The sequence below is a fragment of the Mchenga conophoros genome, linkage group LG3 (genome assembly GCF_057382185.1).
Source record: "Mchenga conophoros isolate Kocher_MC1m ecotype Shallow Benthic linkage group LG3, M_conophoros_male_GT1.1, whole genome shotgun sequence".
Lineage (NCBI taxonomy): Eukaryota > Metazoa > Chordata > Actinopteri > Cichliformes > Cichlidae > Mchenga > Mchenga conophoros.
The window spans coordinates 38126357-38154024 of NC_140528.1; the positions used below are offsets into that span (position 1 = coordinate 38126357).

At 42.7% G+C, this 27668-nt stretch overlaps 3 protein-coding genes across 3 annotated transcripts in view; 1 reads left to right on the forward strand and 2 right to left on the reverse strand.

The window, feature by feature from the left end:
- LOC146578510 (hemicentin-2-like) overlaps window positions 1-27668 on the reverse strand; it is an 871231-nt gene that overhangs the window by 404720 nt on the left and 438843 nt on the right. The gene's annotated exons all lie outside the window — the stretch shown is intronic.
- Window positions 3585-11116, forward strand: LOC146578523 (uncharacterized). Its single transcript, XM_085268649.1, has 15 exons — window positions 3585-3950; window positions 4410-4907; window positions 4986-5048; window positions 5138-5701; window positions 6211-6288; window positions 6433-6587; window positions 7918-7957; window positions 8033-8230; window positions 8426-8604; window positions 8689-8868; window positions 8979-9092; window positions 9172-9255; window positions 9478-9658; window positions 9744-9902; window positions 9981-11116. The coding sequence occupies exons 1-15, from the start codon at window positions 3830-3832 to the stop codon at window positions 10145-10147; spliced, it is 2781 nt and encodes a 926-aa protein (XP_085124775.1). The 5' UTR covers window positions 3585-3829; the 3' UTR covers window positions 10148-11116.
- LOC146578524 (bifunctional phosphoribosylaminoimidazole carboxylase/phosphoribosylaminoimidazole succinocarboxamide synthetase-like) lies at window positions 12020-14024 on the reverse strand. Its single transcript, XM_085268800.1, has 7 exons — window positions 13896-14024; window positions 13632-13811; window positions 13408-13521; window positions 13245-13328; window positions 12842-13022; window positions 12598-12756; window positions 12020-12537 (listed from the first exon to the last, which is right to left on the reverse strand). Exons 1-7 carry the CDS (start codon window positions 14010-14012, stop codon window positions 12371-12373), a joined length of 1002 nt encoding a protein of 333 aa, XP_085124926.1. The 5' UTR covers window positions 14013-14024; the 3' UTR covers window positions 12020-12370.

Here is a 27668-nt window from a genome sequence, read left to right on the forward strand (position 1 = left end):
ACTTGCCAACATTGAGACCTCAGGTGGAAGCTGCGCCCACCTGAGGACCCGCCCTTCGCGGTCTGAGTGGGCGGGTCATACGAAAGCCGGTTTGGCCGGAAGTGAGCGACTGTGACGATCCAGCCTTCAGAATTACGTCACGAGCTCTCTCGGTGGAGTGACACTGCCGTCTGCTCCTTTTTATCTAAAATATAACCGGACACTGGCGTAAATTCTCGACCGTCTCGTTCTTCGAGAATTTACGCCAGTGTCCGGTTATATTTATGTTTAATCAGTTTTCTGTTTGACGTTTATTCAGCTGTGTGAAAACCCCGGAGGAACCTCCCGAGGGATTAATAAAGTTTTATTTAATCTAATAACTTTAATCTCAGCCAAACCGATTTACTCACGAACAAATAAAACACTGAAAAAGGCCAAACAATAACATGTTTAAGTTATTTAAGTAACTTTAGCGAAAGACCGCGAGGGTTTGCTGCTCTCGCCGGAGCTCAGATATTTGAAGTTTACACAGCTACATTCTCGCCTGAAAAGACGCTAAAAGTTTATTTTGCGACCCAGAAAGAGAAATAAGAGTAATATTAAAACTAAGTAGCTGTAGTAATAGTAGCCATTGTTGGAAACTGGAATTGGCTGGGCCAATCTGGGATATGGTTTTTCAATTTTGTTGTCCAGGTGGGAAATCGGGAGATATGGGGAGAATGGTGGCTCCTGGAGAGGCACTGAAATTCGGGATTCCCACAGAAAAATCGGGAGTGTTGGCATGTATGGCCTAGCATAGCCTGTAACGTTATTTTGACGGACACATTTTATGAGTGAACTTGACTTTAAGTGACTTACAGGTTTCTTTGAAAACTACTTTCTCATATCCAGGTTCTTCCTTTTTGCTGCCATCCTCGTCTCCTCCTCGCAGCGCAGGCTTGCCGCTGCTAAAACTAAACAGAGCTCCCTGAAAGGCACAGCCAATCACATTTGCCATATTTGTCACATGACGTAGGACTCCAGTAGAGGACGTAATTTAACTCTTTCTGCACCGCTGGGTGAATGAGACGCTGACAGATCGGGTTTTTTTCTTTCTATCGGGTTAGTTTTTCTTTACTCGAAGACATCAAATTATTGGTGGGGACATGTCCCTTCCGTCCATGCCAAATCTACGCCTTTGTTCAGCAGGAAATACTTGAACCAACAGATTTTCCTCATCATCATTTCCCCATAACCCTTTAATGACTCTTGAGTACTTTTGAGATTTAATTTACAACAAAATAACACAATAAAAAACAATAAAACTGTCAATCGTGCATAGAAATTACTTTCCTGCACCGGATTGTATTTTCACATGAACCTCTATGAGGTCAGATGTAGAAGGGTTTAGGGCTACAGTGCAAATGTAAGATTGTTTGTTTCTGGGCGGGATTAAAGACAGAGAACAGAATCAGCATTGAAAATAGCTGCAAAATGTCATATTGGTGGGTTTTGTGTGGGTGTTTTGTTTTACTTAACTTTGCTAATTAATAATCTAATTATGGGACTTGGACATGAGGTCAAGGACACTCTAAACCCAGGCACAATGTACATTTCAAATTCCTTTCATTTTAAATATGTTTATATTGTCTATCCTGTAAAATAGTCAGATGTCTTATTAATGTACAGAATTCACCTGCTTGCTGCTACTGCTGCACATTCACCCAATGTATATACTATATATATATATATATATATAATGTTCTTCCTCCAACCCCCCCACACCCCCTCCCATTTTAGCACATGTCGAGGAGCGTGTCAGGTTACATTTCACTGTGTGTTATACTTGTATAACTATGCATGTGACAAATAAAGAACCTTGAACCTTGAAGTTCTTTCTCTACTGGTGACCTGCTTTATTGTAGAGCTGTTTGCAGTAAAAGGTGAGCGGCAGCTAGTTATTTTGTTAATCCCTTGGATAACAGAGACAAAAAGGATACAGCAAATGGGTGATAGTGGAAGATGGATGCAGATTGTTTTTTCTCTGTGAGGACACATTTGAGAATCCCAGAGTTACTAAAACTGATTTAGAGCCACTTCAGTTTTCACAACAGTCAAAAACGTTTTCATCATTTCTCTGCAAAAGCTGCATTTAACCAAATCAAAAAAAAACAACCCACAATTTCATTGTGTGTAAAGAAAAACAAAACATGAGAATGTAGAACAATGAGAGCGACATGTTTAAGATGCAAGATGCAGCTCTTTCACTACTTTTAAGGAGAGGTTTACACTTTTTACTGAATTTATATTGATTTCTGCGTGTGTTGTTGCTGACTGTGTCTATATGTGTCATTTTTTCTAACTGTGAGATACTTGCTGCAGGTCTCCCTTGAAAAATGTTTTTAATATCAGTGGGATCTTCCTGGTTAAATATAGATTTAATAAATAATAAAGAGACAGATGATTGAAGCCTGTAAGTATTTCTGTGCGTTTCTTTAAGGCATACAGAGCTTTTGGATCGTAGCAGAAAAAGTGGAATCAAAACATGTAAACAGTTTGTTCACAGTGGCTCACAGCACAGACACGTGGACATGAAGTCGTGTCATCGAGTCAGCTTTCTTTTCTGACTCGATGCAATAAAACATTTAAATACTTGTATTCATGAATCTCGTGATAATTTGGGGGTTTTCATGATTTCTTTGAACTTTTGCTTTTCCAGGGTGTAATTATTGCACTTCATACGTCTTCAGTAAAGTATTTTCCACAGCAAACTGTGAATTGCTTGGAAATGGCAGTGTAGCCTTTCCACTTATTATGAGCCTCTACGATCTTCTTTCTGATTTCCTTTGTCTTTGGCGAGTAACAGTCGTCCCTGTCATGTGTTCGAGTGCCCTGTTCCTTGGAGTCTTTTTTATGCTAATTCGATGTTGTTAGGAAGCCAACTGACTTAAATTGAGGTGTGTTTTTAAAGGTGATTCATTACTGTAGGTGTGTTTTGAAAGCAAACATTCACATGGGGCTTTTTACTACATTTGGTACAAAGCAAGCCTACAAATGTATTTTATATTACAAAATGTACCAGAAGCTACTAAATAGCACCAGTGACTCTGATTATATCAAGTTTCATCAATACTGCATAAAATTGGGAAGAAGTTTAGGAAATTGTTCCATGTTTCCTGGGGGGCTAATAATTTTGGCCTCAACAGGATATTATGTGTCTGACAACTCTTTTAAAAAATAACAGTGTAAATTGTCATGTATTAGTGGGAAATGTGTTTTTGCATGAATGATTTTCTTTTCTTCTCTGCATGAAACAGTAACGGTCGCCTTGAGGCAAATCAAAACTGGTTTAACGAGGGCCAAATGGAGCAGAAACAAAATTCACCCGAAAACAAAAAAGCAGATTTGCTTCCCTGCTGTGAGGCTGCCATATATGGAGAGTCTTCTTGCTGCAGTTTCAGCCATTACCAAGCTGCTTCTCAGATTACACTTAGTCCCGCCCCCTCAGCACACAGCTTAAGCCACTGGTGAGGCAGCTTTTCAGCATGAAGGCGTTGCTTTCAGGCTTAACTGCCTGGTTTCCTAGGGAACCGTGCAGCAGACAGGCTGGGCGGAAAAGCGTTTCCGGGTCGGTCAAACTTGGAGAGAGGAGCAGAGAGACAAAGAGGAGGTGATAGTGAGGTGGGGGAGGGAGAAGGCTCCGTGGAGAGGCAGTGGGGGGAGGCTGAGGTGCTGGCTCTACTCTCAGTGTGGGACCAGGGTGGACATCAGCACGTGGTAGAGAACAGAAGCACATTTGAGGGGATTTCAGAGCGTCTGAGGAGGCTCAGTGTTGTGCGCAGCTGGAAGGAGTCTCAGCTAATTCAGAAGCATGAGACTTCAGAGCAAGAGGCCTGATGCAGGCACGTCAGTGAACTACAGCCCAGGAGTGGAAGAAAGGCCACGGGAGGAAGGTGTGGATAATCAAAGAAGAATCTACCCAGTCCAGCAAGGTAACTGTGTTCAACACCAACTGTACTAACGACGATAACAACATGACTTTGTTCACTTGGGGAAAAAACAAAAACTAGCATCAAAGGATAAAGCTTGCTTGTGCTACAAACTCAGACAATTACATTAACCTCCTAAGACCTGAACTCTTCCATGGCATGCATTTTTAATTTCTCTTTGATGTTTGGGCTGATTGGGACCTGTTGAATGTAAAAACAAAGAATTATCAGAATTATTTTTTCACCTGATTTTTGTTTCTAAGAAAAACGAGATCCACATATGGGGAGAAGAGTAGCAGTATAATGTCCTCGGAGGTGGATATCAGGCCCTTGTAGAGCAAAATTGAGTTTTGGTCTAAATGTGATGTCTCTATATGTGGATCCTAGGAGGTTAAAGTTTCTTTTATTTAAAAAAAAAATCACCATTTAGCCAAAAATGACAATGTCTTCATGTTTGCACAGGAATAAAGATTCAATTTCATTCAGCTGTTTCTGACTCTACGAATGTGGCTGAAGAGGGAATCCGCAACTGGACAGATGATGAAGTAAAAGCGCTGCTGTGCGTCTGGGCCGACCGCAACATTCAGGAACGTTTGAAAAGCACGCTGCGCAACAAATCCATATTCCAAGAGATGGCTCGGCAGATGCAAAGAAAATATGGGGTGATACGCGACTGGAGACAATGCCGTACAAAATACAAGAATTTGAAATATGACTATAAGATTGCTAAAAGTGCACACGCTGCAGGAGGCAGCAGTGCAGGAAGCCTGGGGAAGTACATGAAGTTTTTTGATGAAGTGGAAGCTATTTTACTGGACAAAGGACTGGAAAATGGGAGCATGGAGATGCAGAAGAGACTGTATGATGGTGAACTGAAAGCAGGGAGGCTACAAACGCCAGCAGGCCACACAGGGCAGATAACAGGCTCTGAGAGTGAGGTGGTCATCGACATGGATGATGGTAAGCATCACGTTTGCAAGCAGTTGTTTTAGATTCAAGACTCCATGAAAAGAATTTTCTTATTTTTCCTTATTTAAGATGACAACAGTGATGATTGCAACATGGACGGAGAAATGGAAATAAAGAGAGAGAGAAGTACAGGTATGCCAACAAAGAAAAGAAAATCTGCCACCTGTGGAGTTTAGCTGCATATGTAAGCTTTTCCTTCCATATCTGTTCTTTTATTCCAGATGCCCATCGAGCACACACAGACTTCTGCTCTGACCAAGTGGTCATGGTGTCGGACGCTGGTCGCAACTGGAGCGACCAAGAGGTGCGAGCCCTGATCCAAGTCTGGGCCGATGAGCGCATATGCAGGAAGCTGGAGAGCTCAACCAGAAAGAGGGACATCTTTGTCCAGATCTCGAGGAGGTTACTGCAGCAAGGCATCGATCGTGACTGGAAACAGTGCCACACTAAGTACAGGAACCTCAAGTATCTCTACAGGTCCCTTCAAAGGGGCAAGACTGATGAAGCTGACCCGAGATGCCTCATGAGGTTCTACGAAGAAGTGGACTCCATTATGAATCGCGTGACTAACGACTACACAGAAGAAGATTCAGACAGACTTACAATATCTGACAACTGTGATGAGAAAAATAACGTGGACGGCAATTTGGCAAACACGAGGAGAGCTGTGGAGGACAAAACCTGCACCTCTGATTCTGACTTAACCATCGAGGCATCAAACACGTATGAGTCAGAGCGGCATAAAATCAAGGAGCATCGTTTGGATCAAGAACACATGTTGATGAGTGAGCTGATCATTTAATCATCATTATCATCAGTATGAATTAGATGAAAAGGTTACACAATGCATTCAGTGGTCAGTTACCATGAGTAAGATAATCAAGCAGGAACAGCACGGACAGCCAAAAACAAAGGTTTTGGCTGTTTTTGTCCTTAAAATATTTCTCAAAATCTTATATCAACACAACATATTAGTTAGTATTTCAACTAAAACCATAAAATCTGCAGAGAAATTGTGATTCAGTAAACTGACCCTTTAACACTGAATAGACTTGAAGGTAGAGGGAAATAAATATTATTTTCAAACTACAAACTTTCCGGTTAGTAAACAACTTGGTCCAACTTGAGCTGCAGCCACCCAGGAAGTGGTTTTGAGATGTGTTTTATTTAAAATGAGTCTCGTGGTGGTCGTAAGCCAGTCTTACTTTGTTTAATACCAAGACAATGCTTTTCTTTTGCAGCAAAGAAGCATCTCTATATCTGTGTTTTAACTGCCTTAAATATATTTTTGCAGGTGCTTCTGAGAGTGAGGTCGATAAAGAGAATACTACTGCATCAAACAGAAGACTGAAGAGGAAAGCTGTGGATGAAGGTCTGAAATGTGTCTCCTTCTGAAATAATTAAATATGGATAAGAACACGGCTGTGAGCTAAAACAATGCACAACTCATGAAACCCTGTTAGGAGCTGACATGTTACACTAGTCGTACGTTAACCTTTGTCCTTCTTATTTCCAGACCCTGGACTGCACACATCACTGAAAAGGCTGAACCCTCTCGGCCCTGTTGCTGCTGACAGACTGCACACCCAGTGTAAAGAAGAGCAGGACCACATCCCCATATTAAAGATCAACTCAGTCTGTTCAGTGGCCTCCCCTGCTCCATCGCCACAGGTAACGTACACTGATCTCACGTGACCATTACAAAACTGACGTATTCTCCGACATAATGAACGCTGGTGTGGGTTCTTTTAAAACTACCCCAACTACTTGATTAATCGAGTGACAGATTATTATATAATTATTTTTCAAATAAAAATGTCCCACATTAAAATTACATTTGTAAACTTTAACATGTTTAGGTTTCAGATTGTTTCAGATTGCAAAAACAAAGATGAATTGATTCATGCAAATATTGTAAAGCCTAAAGCTGCAGCTCTATGATGTATGTTAGGCTGACGTTTGTTAATCAAACCTGAGGAAAAGTTATGTCTTCAGTGTTATTCACTAATCCATGTTAGAAAGTTCCAGAGTTGGTTTTGTTCACCTGGTCACAGGATTTTAAATGGGAGAAATATTTCACTGCTTATCCAGGTGACTCCTTCAGTATCAGCTGACCACAACCTTAACAGTGCAGTACTTAAGCAGAACAGCTGCATAACAACTGAAACCAGCACCACTGACTAACAATGAGCCACCGATTCAGTTTCAGGATCGTCAGTATGCAAACTGGTACCACGAGTACCAATCGCATCACTGTGAGATGATGAGCAATCGTTCAGAGGTGTCATCGCCTTTTCACGTAACGGCTCCCCACTCAAACCATGATGTGCACACCGTCACTGTGAGAGTTGCCACTGGTCTGTAGGTGTAAACAGACCACCGCGTCTCAGCCTGATGAGCTAGCTCTTCTGCGCTGTGCAATCTGCTAACCTGTGGTTGTCTGGTTGACTTTCTGAATTCAATGTAATTGGAAAATAAAGAAAAATACATTAAACTGCAAGCTAGTTGAAGGAAACCAGGGTTTTGGTTCATGAAGACATTTCACCTCTCATGCATGATGGATCGTTGACCTGCCCGGTTTCTATGCAGGTTGTTAAGGGTCCCATCAGTTGAGCTGACGTGTGACTCAATGCATGGGTTTTGTGGGTCACATGACCTGTGGTGTGATTCCTATGTGGGACAGCTTCATGAACCAAAAACAAAGTCTAGCTGCCGTCAATTTAATAACTTCAAACTAGCCTGGTCTCAACACCTGTATCTTATGTTTCATCAGAAATAAGAACGTGGCAATCATGTGACATCCTTACAGACAAGCTGCATGATAACATGTCGCTAACAACAGTGACACTTGAAAAGGCGATTTGTGTTTCCACTATTTTCTTCTTTAAAAAAGAAACAAGTGCTGCCTGCTAGGAAATCAAATCCGGCTTTTATGGGCGTAGACTAAAATGAAGCAATTCTTCTGTAAGTTCACTGGCGTGTTGTGTGATTTGTCTTTCAGGCCTGCTCAGGATCCACGAGCGCCATGGCCCCCGCCCCAGGTACTGCACGAGCCTTAATCCGCACTTTAGCGCTTCAGTTAGATGTGCATGTTTTAATTCTTTCCTTGTTTTCAGAGTTGAAAATCGGCCAGAAGCTCAATGAGGGCAAGACTAAACAGATTTTCGAGCTCGTGGACCAGCCGGGACTGGTTCTAGTCCAGTCTAAAGACCAGATCACTGCTGGGAACGCCGTGAGCAAAGATCAGATGGAGGGCAAAGCTGCCGTTGCCAACAAAACCACGAGCTGCGTGTTCCAGCTGCTGCAGGAGTCTGGTGAGGTTTTTATTTCTGCACAAGGTTTTGGGAACAACAGATTTCATCAAAGGTTGATTCAGTGACAGGAAACAAACAGCCTAAAATAATAATACTTCATGTATACAAATTCAATAAAATATCGTTTTTAATCTCAGATGTTGTCATTTGTCCGTGAGTTTGAGGTTGCTCTGATATCCACCCTTCTCTCCTCAGGCATTAAGACGGCCTTTGTTAAGCAGCACTCCGACACGGCGTTCATCGCTGCGCGCTGCGAGATGATACCCGTTGAGTGGGTGTGTCGCAGGGTGGCGACTGGATCTTTCCTCAAGAGGAATCCAGGAGTCAAAGAGGGCTACCGCTTTTCTCCTCTAAAGATGGAGATGTTCTTTAAAGTGAGTCTTGCTGCGTGCGGCGATTCTCTCCGTGTGTTTTCAGTCTGAGTGTTGTCGCAAACTCATCACTGATTGTGTTTTTAGGATGATGCCAACAATGATCCTCAGTGGTCAGAGGAGCAGCTGCTGGAGGCCAAACTGTGTCTGGCTGGGCTCACTATTGGTCAGTGTGAGGTGGACATAATGAGCCGCAGCACTCTGGCCATTTTTGAGATGGTGGAGAAGGCCTGGGCCACTCAGAACTGCTCCCTGGTGGACATGAAGGTAGGCTGTGCAGCAGCGCCCCCTGCTGGTTGAAGTCACATCTTGGTGCGATCACTTCTCTCCTGTAGCTGCAGCAGAACTACAACTAAGGACTTTTTCTTTGCTTATAGATTGAATTTGGCGTCAGTGTGAAAAGTCGAGAGATTGTGCTCGCTGACGTGATTGACAACGATTCGTGGAGGCTTTGGCCAGCTGGAGATCGGACCCAGCAAACAGACAAACAGGTGATGGACTGACTTTGATTTATTTTCATGCTGATATGAAAAAGAAACAAGCCTCAAACTTTTCTTTTCCCCTTTGTAGGTGTACAGAGAGCTGAAGGAAGTGACCCCAGAGGCAATGCAGATGGTGAAGAGGAGTTTTGAGTGGGTCTCTGAAAGGGTCAAGGTACAGCAAACAGATGCCTCTAATCTATTCTTGATCTTGTAGGAGTGTTTAGCTCTTTCTTTGCTTTGAACATCCAAACCAACAAACACTGTTTAACATCACAGAAGCCTGCAGCTGCTTTTGATGTAATTCAGGAAAAAACCAGCACAGCTGCACGATTTTTCTTTTGAGCAGGTAAAACTGACATAAAGTGATGATTCAATGGTTTCTGTGTGTCTACAGTTGCTGCTGGAGCCCCAGGCAAGCAGCAGGGTGGTGCTTTTAATGGGCTCCACCTCAGACGTGGCCCATTGTGAAAAGGTAAGAAAGGCGTGCGCCTCCTACGGGATCCCCTGTGTCCTCAGAGTCACCTCGGCACACAAGGGTCCAGATGAGACGCTCCGCATTAAAGCTGAATATGAAGGTGAGCTTTAATGTTGACGTAACTGCGTCTTTATACTGATGTGGGATTCTTTCTAATCGGATCATTTCTTTATGCTGTGCTGCAGGTGATGGCATACCCACTGTGTTCGTGGCTGTGGCTGGGAGGAGTAACGGCCTCGGCCCAGTGATGTCTGGTAACACGGCTTACCCTGTGATCAGCTGCCCTCCTCTCACTCCAGACTGGGGACCACAAGATGTCTGGTCATCCCTCCGCATGCCAAGTGGTGAGCAGAGCTCTTTACTGTAGCGTGCAGCGTTAATCGTTCGTGCTGTTTTTGGATTTATTTATTTTTGTCCTGCAGGTCTTGGCTGCTCCACCGTGTTGTCTCCTGAAGCTTGTGCTCAGTTTGCAGCGCAGATCTTGGGGTTGAGGGACCACCTGGTGTGGTGCAAACTGAGGGCATCCATGCTCAACACCTGGGTGTCTCTCAAGCTGGCTGACAAGAAGTTACAGGCCTGCAGCCTCTGAAGAGTCCAGCGTGCATCACACTCAACAAAAGAGCTTTGGACCATTTAGCACCCTTGAAGCGAACTGCAGGACTGAAAACGACACAATTCATTTATTGAGACCAAGTTTATAACATGGAACAGTTTCTAACAGATTTGTTATAGTTTCTCATTTTAATGGAATTTTATAGAACTTTTTAATTTGTTTATTTATTTTTGCATGCATGTTGTTGCTGCCTGTGTTTCATTGTATCATTTTTGTAACTAGCTGCTGCCTATCGTCAGGTCTCCCTAAAAAAAGGTTTTTGTTTCAGTGGGATCTACCTGGCTGAAAAAAAAGTTCAATTACAAACATTGTTTACTATGAAAACCCATTAACTGTAGGTGTTTGTCACACATATGATTGAAGCCTGTATGTATTTGTATGCTTCTTAAGACACAGCTTTTGGATCACAGCAGAAAAAGTGGAATCGAAACATGTAAACAGTTTGTTCACGGTGGCTCACAGCACAGACACGTGGACAGGAAGTTGTGTCATGGAGCTTTCTTTTCTGACTCGATGCAATAAAACATTTAAATACTCGTATTCATGAATCTCGTGATAATTTGGGGGTTTCCGTGATTTCTTGAATCTCACTCAGTGCACGTACTCATGAATACAGTCAAAACATCCTGTAAATATTAGTCTCAGACTGGAAGAGAGGTTGCTGAGAGATGTGAGGGAAAGAGAGATGGGAACATAGATTTCTTAAATTATGAATAAAATCAGTTTAATATCGCTCACGTTTATACACTGTTCTTTTTTTTTTTTTTTTTTTTTTTTTTTTTTAAATCTTTTGATGCTCCCCTGATCTGCCTGGAAACAGTCACACTGAGTACAAGAACCTGAAGTTTCTCTACAGGTCCCCTCAAAAGGGCAGGACTGACGAAGCTGACCTGGCTCATGAAGTGGACTCCATGATGAATCACATGACTAACGACTCTGCCAGACACCGTTACAATATCAGTGATGATGTGTCTTTAAAATCAAATCAGTCTTTTATGTCTGATAAATATTATAAATATGTGTTTAACACTGTGTATCTAAACTAATTCAGCACCACAGAGCTAATTACAGAAACGTTACTACTTCAAACAAACTCCCTGATTGTCCCCCACTGTGCTCCATCTGGGTGTTTGTGTGCGAGTCATGCTGTGTTTGCCACATACACAGCATCTTTATCTTTAAGTGATTATATGACAGACCGGGTGGCCGAGAGGCTTTGTGTGGTGAGGAGACAATAGCTCTGTGAAAAATTGTTTGTTGCTTAATTTGTTTATGCTGCTCTAAGAATAAAATAACGCGTCTTTGACAAAGTCGTTCTAACTACTATGATTGATACTTTGACAAAAGCTAATTTACTTTTTTGCTTTACTTGGGAATGAAAATTCATTTTTTGAGCTACAAAGTCCCAGAAATGTTATTACACCAAATAAATAATGCATCTTAAACTATAGTGGGCAGAAATCCAAGGCTGGATTAAAAGCTGCTTGGCAAGATGGCTGCGTCTACATCGGCTCACTTCTCACCCTGTTTGTCATGTGCTTCATGGTGTTGTGATGTGAAGCTGTGCAGACGAGTCTTTTGTTTTCTGTTCTCATGCTGACCTCCCACAAGCAGCCCAGTATGAGCAGGGGGCCTCTTTCCCCCTCCTCCAGTTGCCCATTGAGCTGTGCATATCTTCCAGTTACTACCTGTCTCCCATGTGGTGTCTGTGCTGTGTATGTGTGGTCGGGGTTTGCAAACTTGCATGTGACAAATGAAGGTTTCATTAAAAGTTTTAGGTCTAATCTTAAAGGTAGAGACAGTGTCTGTCTCCTGAATCCCAGCTGGTTCCACAGAAGACGGAACTGGAAGTACTGTGTTGTGACAATAAAGCACTATGAGATCTTTTAGCAGGTATTTATCCATCTGACCTGCAGCCGTACTGGCTTTATTTAAGGAACACTGATTATTTACATTTTTACAAAAATGACACCATTAAACACAGGCAGCAACAACATGCATGCAAAAATAAATAAACAAATTAAAAAGTTCTATAAAATTCCATTAAAATGAGAAACTATAACAAATCTGTTAGAAACTGTTCCATGTTATAAACTTGGTCTCAATAAATGAATTGTGTCGTTTTCAGTCCTGCAGTTCGCTTCAAGGGTGCTAAATGGACCAAAGCTCTTTTGTTGAGTGTGATGCACGCTGGGCTCTTCAGAGGCTGCAGGCCTGTAACTTCTTGTCAGCCAGCTTGAGAGACACCCAGGTGTTGAGCATGGATGCCCTCAGTTTGCACCACACCAGGTGGTCCCTCAACCCCAAGATCTGCGCTGCAAACTGAGCACAAGCTTCAGGAGACAACACGGTGGAGCAGCCAAGACCTGCAGGACAAAAATAAATAAATCCAAAAACAGCACGCTACAGTAAAGAGCTCTGCTCACCACTTGGCATGCGGAGGGATGACCAGACATCTTGTGGTCCCCAGTCTGGAGTGAGAGGAGGGCAGCTGATCACAGGGTAAGCCGTGTTACCAGACATCACTGGGCCGAGGCCGTTACTCCTCCCAGCCACAGCCACGAACACAGTGGGTATGCCATCACCTGCAGCACAGCATAAAGAAACGATCCGATTAGAAAGAGTCCCACATCAGTACAAAGACGCAGTTACGTCAACATTAAAGCTCACCTTCATATTCAGCTTTAATGCGGAGCGTCTCATCTGGACCCTTGTGTGCCGAGGTGACTCTGAGGACACAGGGGATCCCGTAGGAGGCGCACGCCTTTCTTACCTTTTCACAATGGGCCACGTCTGAGGTGGAGCCCATTAAAAGCACCACCCTGCTGCTTGCCTGGGGCTCCAGCAGCAACTGTAGACACACAGAAACCATTGAATCATCACTTTATGTCAGTTTTACCTGCTCAAAAGAAAAATCGTACAGCTGTGCTGGTTTTTTCCTGAATTACATCAAAAGCAGCTGCAGGCTTCTGTGATGTTAAACAGTGTTTGTTGGTTTGGATGTTCAAAGCAAAGAAAGAGCTAAACACTCCTACAAGATCAAGAATAGATTAGAGGCATGTGTTTGCTGTACCTTGACCCTTTCAGAGACCCACTCAAAACTCCCCTTCACCATCTGCATTGCCTCTGGGGTCACTTCCTTCAGCTCTCTGTACACCTACAAAGGGGAAAAGAAAAGTTTGAGGCTTGTTTCTTTTTCATATCAGCATGAAAATAAATCAAAGTCAGTCCATCACCTGTTTGTCTGTTTGCTGGCTCCGATCTCCAGCTGGCCAAAGCCTCCACGAATCGTTGTCAATCACGTCAGCGAGCACAATCTCTCGACTTTTCACACTGACACCAAATTCAATCTATAAGCAAAGAAAAAGTCCTTAGTTGTAGTTCTGCTGCAGCTACAGGAGAGAAGTGATCGCACCAAGATGTGACTTTAACCAGCAGGGGGCGCTGCTGCACAGCCTACCTTCATGTCCACCAGGGAGCAGTTCTGAGTGGCCCAGGCCTTCTCCACCATCTCAAAAATGGCCAGAGTGCTGCGGCTCATTATGTCCACCTCACACTGACCAATAGTGAGCCCAGCCAGACACAGTTTGGCCTCCAGCAGCTGCTCCTCTGACCACTGAGGATCATTGTTGGCATCATCCTAAAAACACAATCAGTGATGAGTTTGCGACAACATTCAGACTGAAAACACACGGAGAGAATCGCCGCACGCAGCAAGACTCACTTTAAAGAACATCTCCATCTTTAGAGGAGAAAAGCGGTAGCCCTCTTTGACTCCTGGATTCCTCTTGAGGAAAGATCCAGTCGCCACCCTGCGACACACCCACTCAACGGGTATCATCTCGCAGAAGGTGTGCAGGCAGCCGAGGAGGGGAAATGGGCGTGTCTTACCTGTGCCGGGAGCCAATCGCGGTCCTCAGCTCATCTAACCAGCCAATCACAGCCGGGCATTGATTTCCACGTGAGGAGAAGACGCTCAAACATCAAGAGAAGACGTTTAATTAGGTACAAATAAAAAATAAAAACCTTTGGAGCTTTTTTCGCAAAAGTTAATCGTTTTACTCTTTGATAAGAAGTGATGGCCAAATGAAGCTTTCTGAAGCTTGTGCTGAAAAACGGTTCATTACTTCAAGCTCTTCAACACAGTCCTGTCTTGTGACACCTGGTGGCCAAAAATATGAAGAGCAGCTTGAGTCTACAAATTAACGTGTACTGCTTCATCATGACTACCCACTCTACAGAGTGATTTACTTCCCTATAATCCACTGACTCAGATACTGAAGCAGTTACGTTCTAAAGGAAGCTTCAGTCGTCACTGATCATGTGATGTTTTTTGACACACACGTCGGAGCGTCAGCTTCAAGCTGGCCATCACTAATAAGAAGCTTGTCTTATCAAAAGCTCCAACAGGTCAAAACAGTGTGTTTTTGATTGAATCGATTAGTTTGAGAAACTGAGCTGTTTGCACGTTATCTGTGGAGGAATGTTATCAAAGTAAACAACATCATCTCATGACAGCAGTGGGTAAAGGCTTTGTTTATTTTGTGGAAAAGTCCTTTCATTCATCCTCATCATTGTGTATGTGGTGTGTTGCAGTGATGGACTGTAACAACATGACAGCTCAACCAAAGCAGGGCAGCAATGAAACCCACACAAATGGACGATTGAAACTATCAGCAACACCGACTCGTGATCTAGAGCTGGTGTCACCCAGAGTTTTGTTTTTAGAGATGTGTAACAGAACCAGGCACAATGGATCCTCTTACATCAGGTCTTAGCTGAAAGAAAAAAGGACAAATAGGAGCAAAGAGGCAACAAGGCTAAATGAATACAGGAAGCATAGATAATAACTGGAGTTAACATTCTAGACAGCAGCTACTGATGTTGTTGAATGTGATGTGTTGTTTTTACTTGTATTGGTCTGTAATGCAGTAATAAAACGCTAAACTCAGTGATCACACTGCAATAATGTTTCCCATTACAAACCACCAAACATGCCTTTGTCTCCTGTGCAGCGTGAGCTACAATCACCTGATTTCAGTTCATGCAGAGGAAGAAAAAGGTGGAATCATCTTACAACCTTTGAGGAGTGAAGATATGGACATTTCTTTGTTTTTAATTATTGGATTATTTTGAGCAGTATCACTGTGGTTGTGACTGTGTGGAACTTTTAACCTCCTAGGACCTGGCGTCCACATATGTGGACATCACATTTTGGGTTATTTAGACCAAAGTACTCGATTTTGCTCTACAAGGGCCTGATATCCACTTACGAGGACATTATACTGCTACTGTTCTATCAACGTTTTAAACGAATATTCTCATATGTGTCTCTTATTTTAAAAAAAAAACAAAAATAAGGTAAAAAAAAATCTGGTAATTCTTTGTTTTTGCATTCATCAGGCCCCAATATGCCCAAATATCAAAGAGACATTAAAAATGCATGGTGTGGAAGAGTTCAGGTCTTAGGAGGTAAAGGCCCCAAACTACCAAAACTGTCTCTGTGTGGTAGTAAATCATTTTATTTAATATGAATATAACTGTAGAACCAATTGGAAATGTTGACAAATGACCATGGACAAGTCAAATCTGTTAAATGTGAGGTGAGCAGTGAAAAATCATGTGACTGACATAAACTTGGGGGTGACGGCCTGGAAGGTAAAATGAGCTTTTTAATCTCTCTGAGACAAACTGTAAAGAACAAGAACAGATTCAGTGCGGCTCTTCGTGTGAGCACGTCTCTCTAAATCCTGTCACACAATCAGACGATGAGATAAGCTTTGATTACAAAAGTTACTGAACTGTTGTGCTCGATCAGTCAACACCTTGCATCACTGCTGCACTGGAACGCTGACTCTGAAACAGCCCATCACACTGAATAATGTTCGGTGTCCACAAACATGTCCAGTTGTTCTGCAAACATACACTGTACAGGATCGGCAGCGTTTTAGAGTGATTTTTTTATTCTGTTTCCTGGGACTTAAGACCATGAATGAAACATTTAAGACAGAATGAGACACAGGGGTCAAATGTCACATTTTGCAGAGCCTCTGATCCTCCCACAGGCTACAGCAATGTAAAGGTTTTAAATTTGACTTTTTAAAAGCATTTATGATTTTACTTGAGTGATTCCTGGTTTATCTTTTACCTCATTGTTCCAGTGAGCGATTAAAGGAAATCTGTATCACATGCACGTTCAATTTAGGCTCACCAGTTTACCAAACGAGCGTGTGTTTGGATTGTGGAGGAAAGCTGGAGTACTTGGAGGACTGCAGGTAGGTAGAGAGCAAACAATCTCCTCATAATAGGTGTTCAAACCAGTAACCACCTTACTGTGCAGCTGAGTTTAACAGCACTATCATGAGGCAGTTATTCCTCTGCTGTCATGAGACTGCATCGTGCCCCCAACAAAGAAACTGCATGAAAACAATAGCAAAGGAAAATCATCATCTCGATTCCTCTTGTTCTGTGTCAGTATACAAATCGCTTATCAGTACACTAAGCTAACGTTGTAACTAAAGAAATATAGTGATTATAATTTATGATGTAACAAGAAACCTCTCTGATTGACTCTGATGACTTTTAAAGTTATGGTGTAGAGTTTAGAAGGGTTTCCTGGTACACTATAAGTTATGGTGTGATTTAACATGTAGATTTCCAGCTGAGGCATCAAAGCTTAGTGTTTGTGTCCATTTCTGTAATGATACTGAATGACAAGATCTAGTTACTTTGTACAGATTCCGGTTTGAAAATGTCATTATGCACAACACAGGCGACTTTTTCAGCTTTTTTATTGAATGACTTTGAAGCTGAAATTGAGGCCCTGTGTCATTATGCTACTCTATAAAACATTTACTGCAACCCAGTAACCCAGGGGGCAGCTTTTCATTTTTCCCTTGTCAGTGTCCAGCAGTACTTCCAGATAGCAACTCCGTTCTATCCTCTTGTGGTGTTCATTCAGTTATATACCTTAATCTTAACTGTATCTCCTCCTCTAACTTCATATTTTCTCTCTCCTCCTCCTTCTCCTTTCCCTCTCTCTGCTCTCTCCATGGCTGCCACCCTCAGATCGCCTGTCCCATCTTTGCTGGCCTTCTGCATTTCTTCTTCTTGGCTGCCTTCTCCTGGATGTGTCTGGAGGGTGTGCAGCTCTATCTCATGCTGGTGGAGGTCTTTGAGAGTGAGTACTCACACTGGTGGTGGGCATGTCTGCAGCCATAGACTACAGGAGCTATAGGACCAAGAAAGCGTACGTGTGAGTACAGGCCTTTTGCACCTGCAGATTGAGAAGTAGGATTGTGCTATTCCCCCAGATGGAAATGTAATGTCAACCTCTTTCCGGTTGAGTGAACGCTGGCGCGACTGGCGGCCGCTACTCACCGGCCGCCACTCACCACTATCGCTAACGTTAACGCTACTGGACTCTGGACTTTTGGACTTCTGTCCTACTCCTGTTTCTAAGGCCCACCGGTGTCCCTGCCTGGCTGTTCCTGTCCATGATGTGGCCTTTCAGGATCTATGTACTCTCAGTGTGGGTCTGGATCCTTATGTCATCGACCTACCGACTCGGCACTGGACTTCATCAATATACAACTGATGAGCTCCTCCGGCTCCGCTTCTCTTTAGCTGCTCCGCCGTTGGCTGCTCTTCATTTCCACACGGACATTGCCTTCCTCCCTCGCCGAAAGTACGTACATCGAGGCTCCCGTCGGTATTTCCCAGAGGTGTGGACTCGAGTCACATGACTTGGACTCGAGTCAGACTCGAGTCATTAATTTTATGACTTTAGACTTGACTTGAAAAAATGTTCTAAGACTTGTGACTTGACTTGGACTTTTACACCAATGACTTGGGACTTGAATTGGACTTGAACCGGTTTACTTGAAAAGACTTGATATTTTACCCCAAATATAAAATTTTACATGCATATTATATAGAGATTGAAAATGTGACGTCATTCACGGGTAGAACCGCAAAGGATTCTGGGAACTCGTGGCAAGCGGTACTAGGCTTTCAATTAAAATCAGTTATACAGCGATAAAAAGAAACACAAAAATGTCAAGAAGCTGTTGTATTATTAACTGCAATAGCCGGTCGCATGACAGCCACGGGAAGCCGACGGGTAAAGAGATCGGTTGTTATCGGATTACGTCGTTGAAGAGAAATTGTTCGAGCCATGTTTCCGAAGTAACAAAGAGGCGACGGGTGGCCTGGATTGCAGCCATTCTAAGACCAAATATAACGTCCCAGAACACTCCAGCTCACAGGTTAGTCTGCTCCAAGCATTTACACAAAGGTCAGTCTGCTGTTGTAGTTAATACGTCATTTTTCTTAACATAATTGGTGATATAGGTTACAAGCAAGTCTGGCGCTGAACAGAAATTGTCGCGCTATGCTCCTTTATTTATTGTGCATAAATAGTGAATTGTCCTGACACAATATTGCGTTTCGCTTCTGTTATTATGGTACATTGACAAAAACATATACTTTTATTCACAGGATAAAACAGGTTTTTTGTATCACTAATTGCCCAGTACGATTACAGCATACAGTATTATTGTCACTGCTACATTTCTGTGATGCTACCAGAAATTATTTCCACTACTAATTAATTACCGTTGAGCTCAAAGGTCCTATTAATAAACGGTTAAGGAATGTGTATTTATGACGACAATTTGTGAGACTGGTAAACTTATGATATGTACGATGGTCTTTCGTTCTACACGGTGCATTTCAAGGTCCTGCACCCATCCGGTGTTCCAGATCTACTGGCGTTTAGATCAACTGGCGTTGGTCGAACAGATGTGTGGCAGTCTTGCGTTTCAGGAGCTGCTACCGACAAACCAGCAAAAAAAAAAGCCAAATGTGTCATCTGTGACACTTGTGAGGTTGTCTCAAACACACTCCGTCAGTCTTGATGCTGTTGAACAACAAAATGTTTAAAATGTGGCGAGTTTACTTGGTGATATCCTCATGCGCGACGCGATCGCGAAAACAGCAAACAAGTAACACCACGCCGATGTTGTTCACGGGACAGCAAGAGTAAACGATCGGGAGACTCTTGTCGTCGTTATCGTTCCCCTCGCACGGTTTATTTCTCCGAATTCAGCGTTTTTGCTTCACAACTACAGCGTGCTGTTTACTTTGTGCACTAACATGGAGTCGAGTCAACCAGCGCCACCTCTGGCCAAGTGCCACAGCCTACAGCCAGATCAACCTGTGACACACATCTGCACCACGTTTGAATTCGTGTCATGCACATTTGTACCTTTCAATTGTGTCTGTTTGTGCGTCATGCAAATAAACCTTTGGAAAGAATGAAATGATATCATATATTCCTTATTGGCCTACATTTGTACAAAATTCCAAATTATATACACAAAGTCATAGACATCACCACTCCAATTGGTCATCATGATTTTAATATTCTCTTTTTCCATAACAATGAAATACGCCTTGGCCAAATATGACACATCAATATTTCATTAGTGTTGTCACATCACGTCCTGTAAGCATCGTCTGTCTGTGTCTTTTCCCTGAAAATGAATATTTCCAGCCAATATAGGCAATCCATCAACATGGCTGGAGTTATATACAGTCTGTATACGTGTGGTTAATCTAATGAAGATTTGTAAGGAGACGGCAGTTACTGTGAATTCACAGCAGTTACACAGTGATTAGTAATAAACAGCCAGTGAGAGTGAGTGGATATGACTGTTCCCACCACTAACACATGACCATGGCCCACTACTAGATTAACTTGTGACACATCTGCACCTGCTGCTATGATCACATTGAGTACATCCAAATCTACCCACAAACATGTTGAAAGATGCAATGCCAGCAATGTGGATTGTCAACACTAAAAACAATCGGTAAGCAAAGACAACAGGGATCAATTTTTTCTGTTTATTTAGCACCCACAACATTTGTAGTCGCCTTCTGCACAGGGGAAGTCCACACACACCGTGTGGTACCACTTTCCACAGAAGGTGCAATCTGCAAGATTGAATGAGATTGTCAGGGTCATTGTCTGACTGTTTATTACTAATCACCTGCTGTACATTCACAGTAACTGCCATCTCCTTATAAATGTTTATTAGATTGACCACACTTATGCAGACTGTATTTCACAACCAACTCTAACATGTTTGTTTGCAGAGGGAAGACACAGACAGACTATGCTAACGACATGTGATGTTACAACACTGGTGAAATATTAGTGTGTTCACGACATTTTTCGTATGGGCAAAAGTATTGATATCAGGATGGTGATTCTTATGTGTATGTCATTTGGCATTTTGTACAAATGTAGGCCAATAAGGAATATATGATATCATTTCATTCATTTCAATGGTTTATTTGCATGACGCACAGACAGACACAATTGAAAGGTACAAATGTGCATGACACGAATTCAAACGTGGTGCAGATGTGTCACAGGTTGATCTGGCTGTAGGCTGTGGCACTTGGCCAGAGGTGGCGCTGGTTGACTCGACTCCATGTTAGTGCACAAAGTAAACAGCACGCTGTAGTTGTGAAGCAAAAACGCTGAATTCGGAGAAATAAACCGTGCGAGGGGAACGATAACGACGACAAGAGTCTCCCGATCGTTTACTCTTGCTGTCCCGTGAACAACATCGGCGTGGTGTTACTTGTTTGCTGTTTTCGCGATCGCGTCGCGCATGAGGATATCACCAAGTAAACTCGCCACATTTTTAAACATTTTGTTGTTCAACAGCATCAAGACTGACGGAGTGTGTTTGAGACAACCTCACAAGTGTCACAGATGACACATTTGGCTTTTTTTTGCTGGTTTGTCGGTAGGAGCTCCTGAAACGCAAGACTGCCACACATCTGTTCGACCAACGCCAGTTGATCTAAACGCCAGTAGATCTGGAACACCGGCGGTAAACTGTACCTGGGCTTGTTGCAGTGACCTGAAGTTACTAAACTTCATGAGTGTATGCACTCACTCCAAGAACCGTATGATTATAAATATGCATATAAATATGCTACAATGAGATAGCTGACTTCATCTAACTAGCAAATGTTGTCCAGGCTACGTTGGTGATGCAGTTTTTTTTAATATGTATGATATTTTTGTCATGCGATTTTAAAGCTGGTCCTACAACCGCATCCAAGAATAACATGCAGCTTATCTCAGAACCGTCGGTGAAAATTATTCTTGGAGCTAGGTTTAATTGAGCTGCATTTTAAAGAGGTGCAATTTTACAATTTGTGTATATTTTCTAAGTTCACTATTTTGTCATGTGTTGAGAAAAACACAGATTTTAAAATTACATGGTCTAATATTTACATTTAGCATAACTGCAACATGCTTTTTTTTTTTTTTTTTTTTTTAAAGACTCGAAAGGACTTGAAATTCAAAGTTTCAGACTTGAGACTTGACTCGGACTTTTACACCAGTGACTTGAGACTCGACTCTGACTTGCCTGACATTACTTGAGACTTGACTTGAGACTTGAGGATAAAGACTTGAGACTTACTTGAGACTTGCAAAACAATGACTTGGTCCCACCTCTGGTATTTCCATCAGGATAATTCCAAACCAATTCAGTCCTTCTGGTCCACCTCTGGTCGCTCTCAACGGAACCCCTGCAGGTCTATTGACCACAATGTTCTGACTGGTCTGCCTAGGTCGGCTAACACTCTCATCCAGTCCGACAGTATTCCTGTCAACTTCGGCCTGCTTAATATCCGTTCGCTTACGAACAAAGGACATCTCATCCAGGATCTCCTAACAGACCGTAAGTTTGACTTTTTCTGCTTGACTGAGACATGGCAACAGCCCAATGACTTTTCGCAACTCAACGACTCCACCCCCCCGGGGTCCGGCCGTGGTGGTGGCCTCGCGATAATCTATCGCGAGAACTGGAAAGTCTCGCCGCTGTCCGCCCCTACGTACAGCTCCTTTGAATCTGTTGTTTGTCAACTTTCAGGACCTACCCCAACTGTAATAGCTGTCATCTACCGCCCCCCAAAATTTAATTCTGTTTTTATCAGTGACTTTGCCGATCTGCTGACCAATCTAGCTACTGTCTCCCCTAATATAATATTGCTGGGTGACTTTAACGTTCACGTGGATAATTGCGACCATCCTCTTACCAAGGACCTTCTATCCTGCCTTGACAGCTTCAGCCTTAAACAATACATAAACTTCCCTACCCACATTAAGGGCCACACTTTGGACTTAGTCTGCTGCTCTGGACTTACCCCCTCCATCTGTACAGCTGACGAACTGCCAATTTCGGACCATCTGCTTCTCTCCTTTAATGTTCACATGACCCTCTCTGTAATTAACAACCCCCGTATTATCTCTTTCCGGAATATCAAGAATATAAATCTTGATATCCTTTCCTCTGCTTTTTCTAGCTGCTTGTCTTCTAACAATTTAGCTATTCAAGAGGACCTGGTACTTTTTTATAATCATAGCCTTAGTAGTATTTTAAATTCCCTGGCTCCACAAAAAACCAGAACTGTACTTTTTTCTCGCTCTGCACCCTGGTACACCCCTGAACTCCGGCTACTGAAAGCTAAAGGCCGACAGCTTGAACGTCTCTATAAGAAAACTGGCCTTACTATTCATAAGGATATGTTTAATAACCACGTTCTGTTTTACCAGGAATGTATTAGTCAAACCAAATCTGCTTACTACTCTGCTATTGTCTGCTCAAGTGAGAACTCTACCAAGACCCTTTTCTCACTATTCAATTCTTTTAACAGGCCACCTGATTCTCTCCCTGCTCATCTCTATTCATCTAACTTCTGTGATGCTCTAATGCTATTCTTTATTGATAAAATTCATAAAATACACTTAGACCTGGACCCTAATGCTCAATGTAGCTTCTCTGTCCTAACTTCTCCCCCTTCTCACTTCCTCTCTGTTTTTCAACTTCCATCCTTAGCTGATATTGCTGATCTCATCCATAAATCAAAGCCTTCTACCTGCCAGCTCGATCCTATCCCCACTGTCCTCGTCAAAGCCTGCTTACTCCCTCTCCTTCCCCTCATATCTGCTATTATTCACTCTTCACTCACCACTGGAACTGTTCCTGCTTCCTTCAAAGTTGCTGCTATTACCCCAATCCTGAAAAAAACTGGTCTAGATCCCAACAACTTTAATAACTTTCGTCCTATCTCCAATCTACCATTTCTCTCAAAAATCCTTGAAAAAATAGTTGCTTCACAAGTCCATCTTCACCTAACTGATAATAACCTCTACGAACAGTTCCAGTCCGGCTTTCGTCCTTTACATAGCACTGAAACTGCTCTTATAAAAATAACAAACGACCTTCTTATAGCAGCTGATTCTGGTCTCCTCTCTATCCTTATTCTTCTTGATCTGAGTGCAGCTTTTGACACCATCTCTCATCCCATTCTCCTTAGCAGATTAGCTTCTATTGGTCTCTCTCACACTCCACTAGCCTGGTTTAAATCATATCTATCTGATCGCACTCAGTTCATTCAATTAAAATCCTTCACTTCTCAACTTTCTCCTTTATCCACTGGCGTGCCCCAGGGATCTGTCCTCGGGCCCCTTCTCTTCATCATCTACCTTCTTCCACTCGGATATATTTTTCGTAAATATAATATTCAGTTCCACTGCTACGCCGATGACACCCAGCTCTATCTCTCTACCAAACCTGACTCTACTCTTCCTCCACCCTCCCTTATCCTCTGTCTAGCTGAACTCAATTCTTGGTTCTCCTCCAACTTTCTTAAACTCAACAGCAATAAATCGGAACTTCTTCTGGTTGGCACCAAACGACTGCTATCCAGAATTAACAATTTCTCTCTCACCATCAATAACTCGCTGGTCCCTATCTCTCCTTCTGTGAAAAGCTTGGGTGTCATTCTCGATAGCACATTATCCTTTAACTCGCATATCAATAATATTACACGTGCAGCATATTTCCAACTCCGTAACATTAATCGCCTCCGCCCCTTCCTCACACCTTACGCCACTGCCATTCTCATCCATAATCTTGTTATCTCTAGAATTGACTACTGCAACTCATTATTATTTGGCCTCACACAAAAATCTATCAACAAGCTCCAACGTGTCCAGAACTCTGCTGCCCGTATTATTACTAGGACTTCTTCTACCCACCACATCTCCCCAATCCTGAAGCAACTTCACTGGCTCCCGGTCAAATTTCGCATCCATTTTAAAATAATTCTGTATACATTCAAGGCTATTCACTCTCTCTCTCCACCGTACCTCTCTGACTTATTACAGATGAAGCTCCCATCCCGCTGCCTCAGATCTTCATCTTCTCTTTCTCTCTCTGTTCCCTCTGCTCGTCTGATCACAATGGGAGGGAGGGCCTTTAGTTGCTCTGCCCCTCGACTTTGGAATCCCCTACCCCCGGACCTCAGAAATATTAGCTCATTCTCTCTTTTTAAGTCCACCCTTAAAACTCATTTGTTTAAAATTGCCTATTCTTAAATTTCTGTATGTTTTAACTTTTATCTTCTATTCTTATCATTGTGTATATTTCCAGTTTTTATCTGTTGTACAGTGTCCTTGGGTGCTTTGAAAGGCGCTATTTAAATAAAATGTATTATTATTATTATTATTAATATGCAGTGCCATGTGAAGGGCTCTTGCGCCTCCCCACAGACTGGGTTCTCTGAACAAAGCCTGATGATTAGCCTTCATAAGATCATCCGCTGAGACAGAGAAATAGTGTGTGTATTCATGTGCATGAGCTCAGTGTGAGTGTACAGTTGTTTGTTGGTTTAGTTGTGCATAACTCACTCGTCTCCTCTGTGCCACTCAAGATGCTGGCTGTGAGTGGATAACTACTTCATCTGGAGCTTCATTGGACCTGTTTCATTTGTTATTATGGTATTAGCTTTACTGTCAAGCTGTATTATTAGCCTCCATATTTCGATATCCCGCAGTCAGAAGTATTTCACCAGCATGCAATTTTCCAATGTTATTAACAATATGAAATCAGTAATTTTGGACTAGAGTGCTCACTGCGCATTTTTTTTATTTCTTCCTATCGTCTTTCCTTAGCTCAACCTCATTTTCCTCATGATCACTTTGTACAAGATGATACGCAACTCTTTGGCACTTAAACCTGACTCCAGCCACCCGATAATATTAAGTGAGTTTAAATTATTCAGTGAGACTCACACATTTTCCTTTTTGAAGAAAAAAGAAATTTCAAATTGTCTTAGTATATCTGTGCATTAACTCAGTGTTAGTGAATGCCTCGTTCTCCGCTTCGATCAGGTCCTGGGCACTAGGGCCCATCACTCTGCTCTTCCTACTTGGCTTGACATGGGCCTTTGGCCTCCTCTTCATTAACGAGAATACAGTCATCGTGGCCTACCTTTTCAGCACCTTCAACGCCTTCCAGGGCATGTTCATCTTTATCTTCCACTGTGCCCTGCAGAAGAAGGTAACAATTCCAAACTACATCTTAAACAAACTTTATATAAATTGAATTAATTACGACTAAGCATCTGAAATGTTGTGTAGATGAACAAATGGATGGATGTGCCAGTCTAACTGAAATTCAGTAGACGTGCTCAGAAATATTGGATTTTGTTTCATTTCGCTGTGGCTGTGCGATAAAAGGCTCTGTTGCTCCACATTCAGTTTATATATATATATATATGTATATATGTATATATATATATATATATATATATATATATATATATATATATATATATATATATATATATATATATATATATATATATGACCAGTTCTGGGTCCCCAGGCCCCCAATAGAACCGGTCAGTATCTGGTGTGACCACCATTTGCCTCATGCAGTGCAACACATCGTCGCATGGAGTCTATCAGATTGTCAATTGTGGCCTGTGGAATGTTGGTCCACTCCACTTCAATGGCTGTGCGAGGTTGTTGGATATTCGTGGGAACTGGTACACGCTGTCGTATACGCCGGTCAAGCACATCCCGAACATGCTCAATGGGTGACATGTCCGGTGAGTATGCTGGCCATGCAAGAACTGGGACATTCTCAGCTGCCATCTGCCCTGAACAATGTGAACCATGATTCATCCGTGAAGCGCACACCTCTCCAACGTGCCAGACGCCATCGAATGTGAGCATTTGCCCACACAAGTCTGTTACGGCGACGAGCTGGAGTCAGGTCAAGACCCCGATGAGGACGACGGGCATGCAGTTGAGCGTCCCTGAGACGGTTTCTGACAGTTTGTGCAGAAATTGTTTGGTTGTGCAAACCAATTGTTCCAGCAGCTGTCTGGGTGGCTGGTCTCAGACGATCTTGGAGGTGAACCTGCTGGATGTGGAGGTCCTGGGCTGGTGTGGTTACACGAGGTCTGCGGTTGTGAGGCCGGTTGGATGTGCTGCCATATTCTCTGAAACGCCTGTGGAGACGGCTTATGGTTGAGAAATGAACATTCAATGCACGGGCGACAGATCTGGTTGACATTCCTGCTGTCAGCATGCCAATTGCACGCTCCCTCATTGCTTGTGGCATCTGTGGCATTTTGCTGTGAGACAAAACTGCACATTCCAGGGTGGCCTTTTGTTGTGGGCAGTCTGAGGTACACCTGTGCACTACTCATGATGTCAGATCAGCATCCTGATGTGGCACACCTGTGAGGTGGGATGGATTATCTCAATATAGCAGATGTGCCCACTACCACACATTTGGACTGATTTGTGACCACTGTTTGGGAGGGATGGTTATATTGTGTATCTGGAATGAATTTTAGGTCTCTACGTCCATCCCATGGGGAATGGGAGCAGTAACAAAGGTGTTGCGTTTATATTTTTGTTGAGTGTATATATATATATATATATAGGTGCGGCTGCAGCAATAGGAGTGACTCAGACATTTACTGTACTCCTTATGGACCTGTAAAGAAAATAACACCACCGGCACAGTGGGCAGGTTTGAGAGTCACTCATAAACACAAACACTTTCGTTTCTATAGGCTAAACTGAATGGCAAATGGCCTGTATTTATATAGCGCTTTGTATATATGTTTATGGACAGGTAGTGTAGTGACAAGGATTGACAAGAACTAATACTGCATAATACTGCACATAAAAACTACTACTAATATGGTGTATTGTAGGCTGCAGGTACTTTGTTGTTGAGTCTGACAACGATTGGAAGGAAAGACCTTCTCCTGGTTCTCTCCTGTCTCCTGAATCTCTCCTGGTTGGGGGTTTGGGGGAGGGTATGTTTGCACAGCAAAAGCAGGAGAACAATGGAGCTTAAGGCCTCTCAGCGGGGTGCTAGGAAGTGTTAGGTTCAGGGGAATTTGCGCAAATTTGAGCAGGGCTAGTAAATGTAGTAGTAGGGACTTGCACCAGGAAAAAAAAAGGGGTCAGTAATTCTAGTGTTAAACGCGTCGCTCTCATTGTTCTACATTCTTATGTTTTGTTTTTCTTTACACACACTGAAATTGTGGACTTTGTTTTTGAAAATCTTCAATCCATCTTCCACTATCCTCTATT

What these genes read in the sequence shown, in the direction of transcription:
- LOC146578524 (XM_085268800.1), bottom strand. Translation starts at nt 14,012, where the DNA reads ATGATACCCGTTGAGTGGGTGTGTCGCAGGGTGGCGACTGGATCTTTC. An exon ending in GGGTCTCTGAAAGGGTCAAG is followed by an intron (nt 13,023 to 13,244) that starts GTACAGCAAACA and finishes GTGTGTCTACAG; the next exon opens with TTGCTGCTGGAGCCCCAGGC. An exon ending in ATCCCTCCGCATGCCAAGTG is followed by an intron (nt 12,538 to 12,597) that starts GTGAGCAGAGCT and finishes TTTGTCCTGCAG; the next exon opens with GTCTTGGCTGCTCCACCGTG.
- LOC146578523 (XM_085268649.1), top strand. Translation starts at nt 3,830, where the DNA reads ATGAGACTTCAGAGCAAGAGGCCTGATGCAGGCACGTCAGTGAACTAC. An exon ending in CCAGCTGCTGCAGGAGTCTG is followed by an intron (nt 8,231 to 8,425) that starts GTGAGGTTTTTA and finishes TTCTCTCCTCAG; the next exon opens with GCATTAAGACGGCCTTTGTT. An exon ending in GGGTCTCTGAAAGGGTCAAG is followed by an intron (nt 9,256 to 9,477) that starts GTACAGCAAACA and finishes GTGTGTCTACAG; the next exon opens with TTGCTGCTGGAGCCCCAGGC.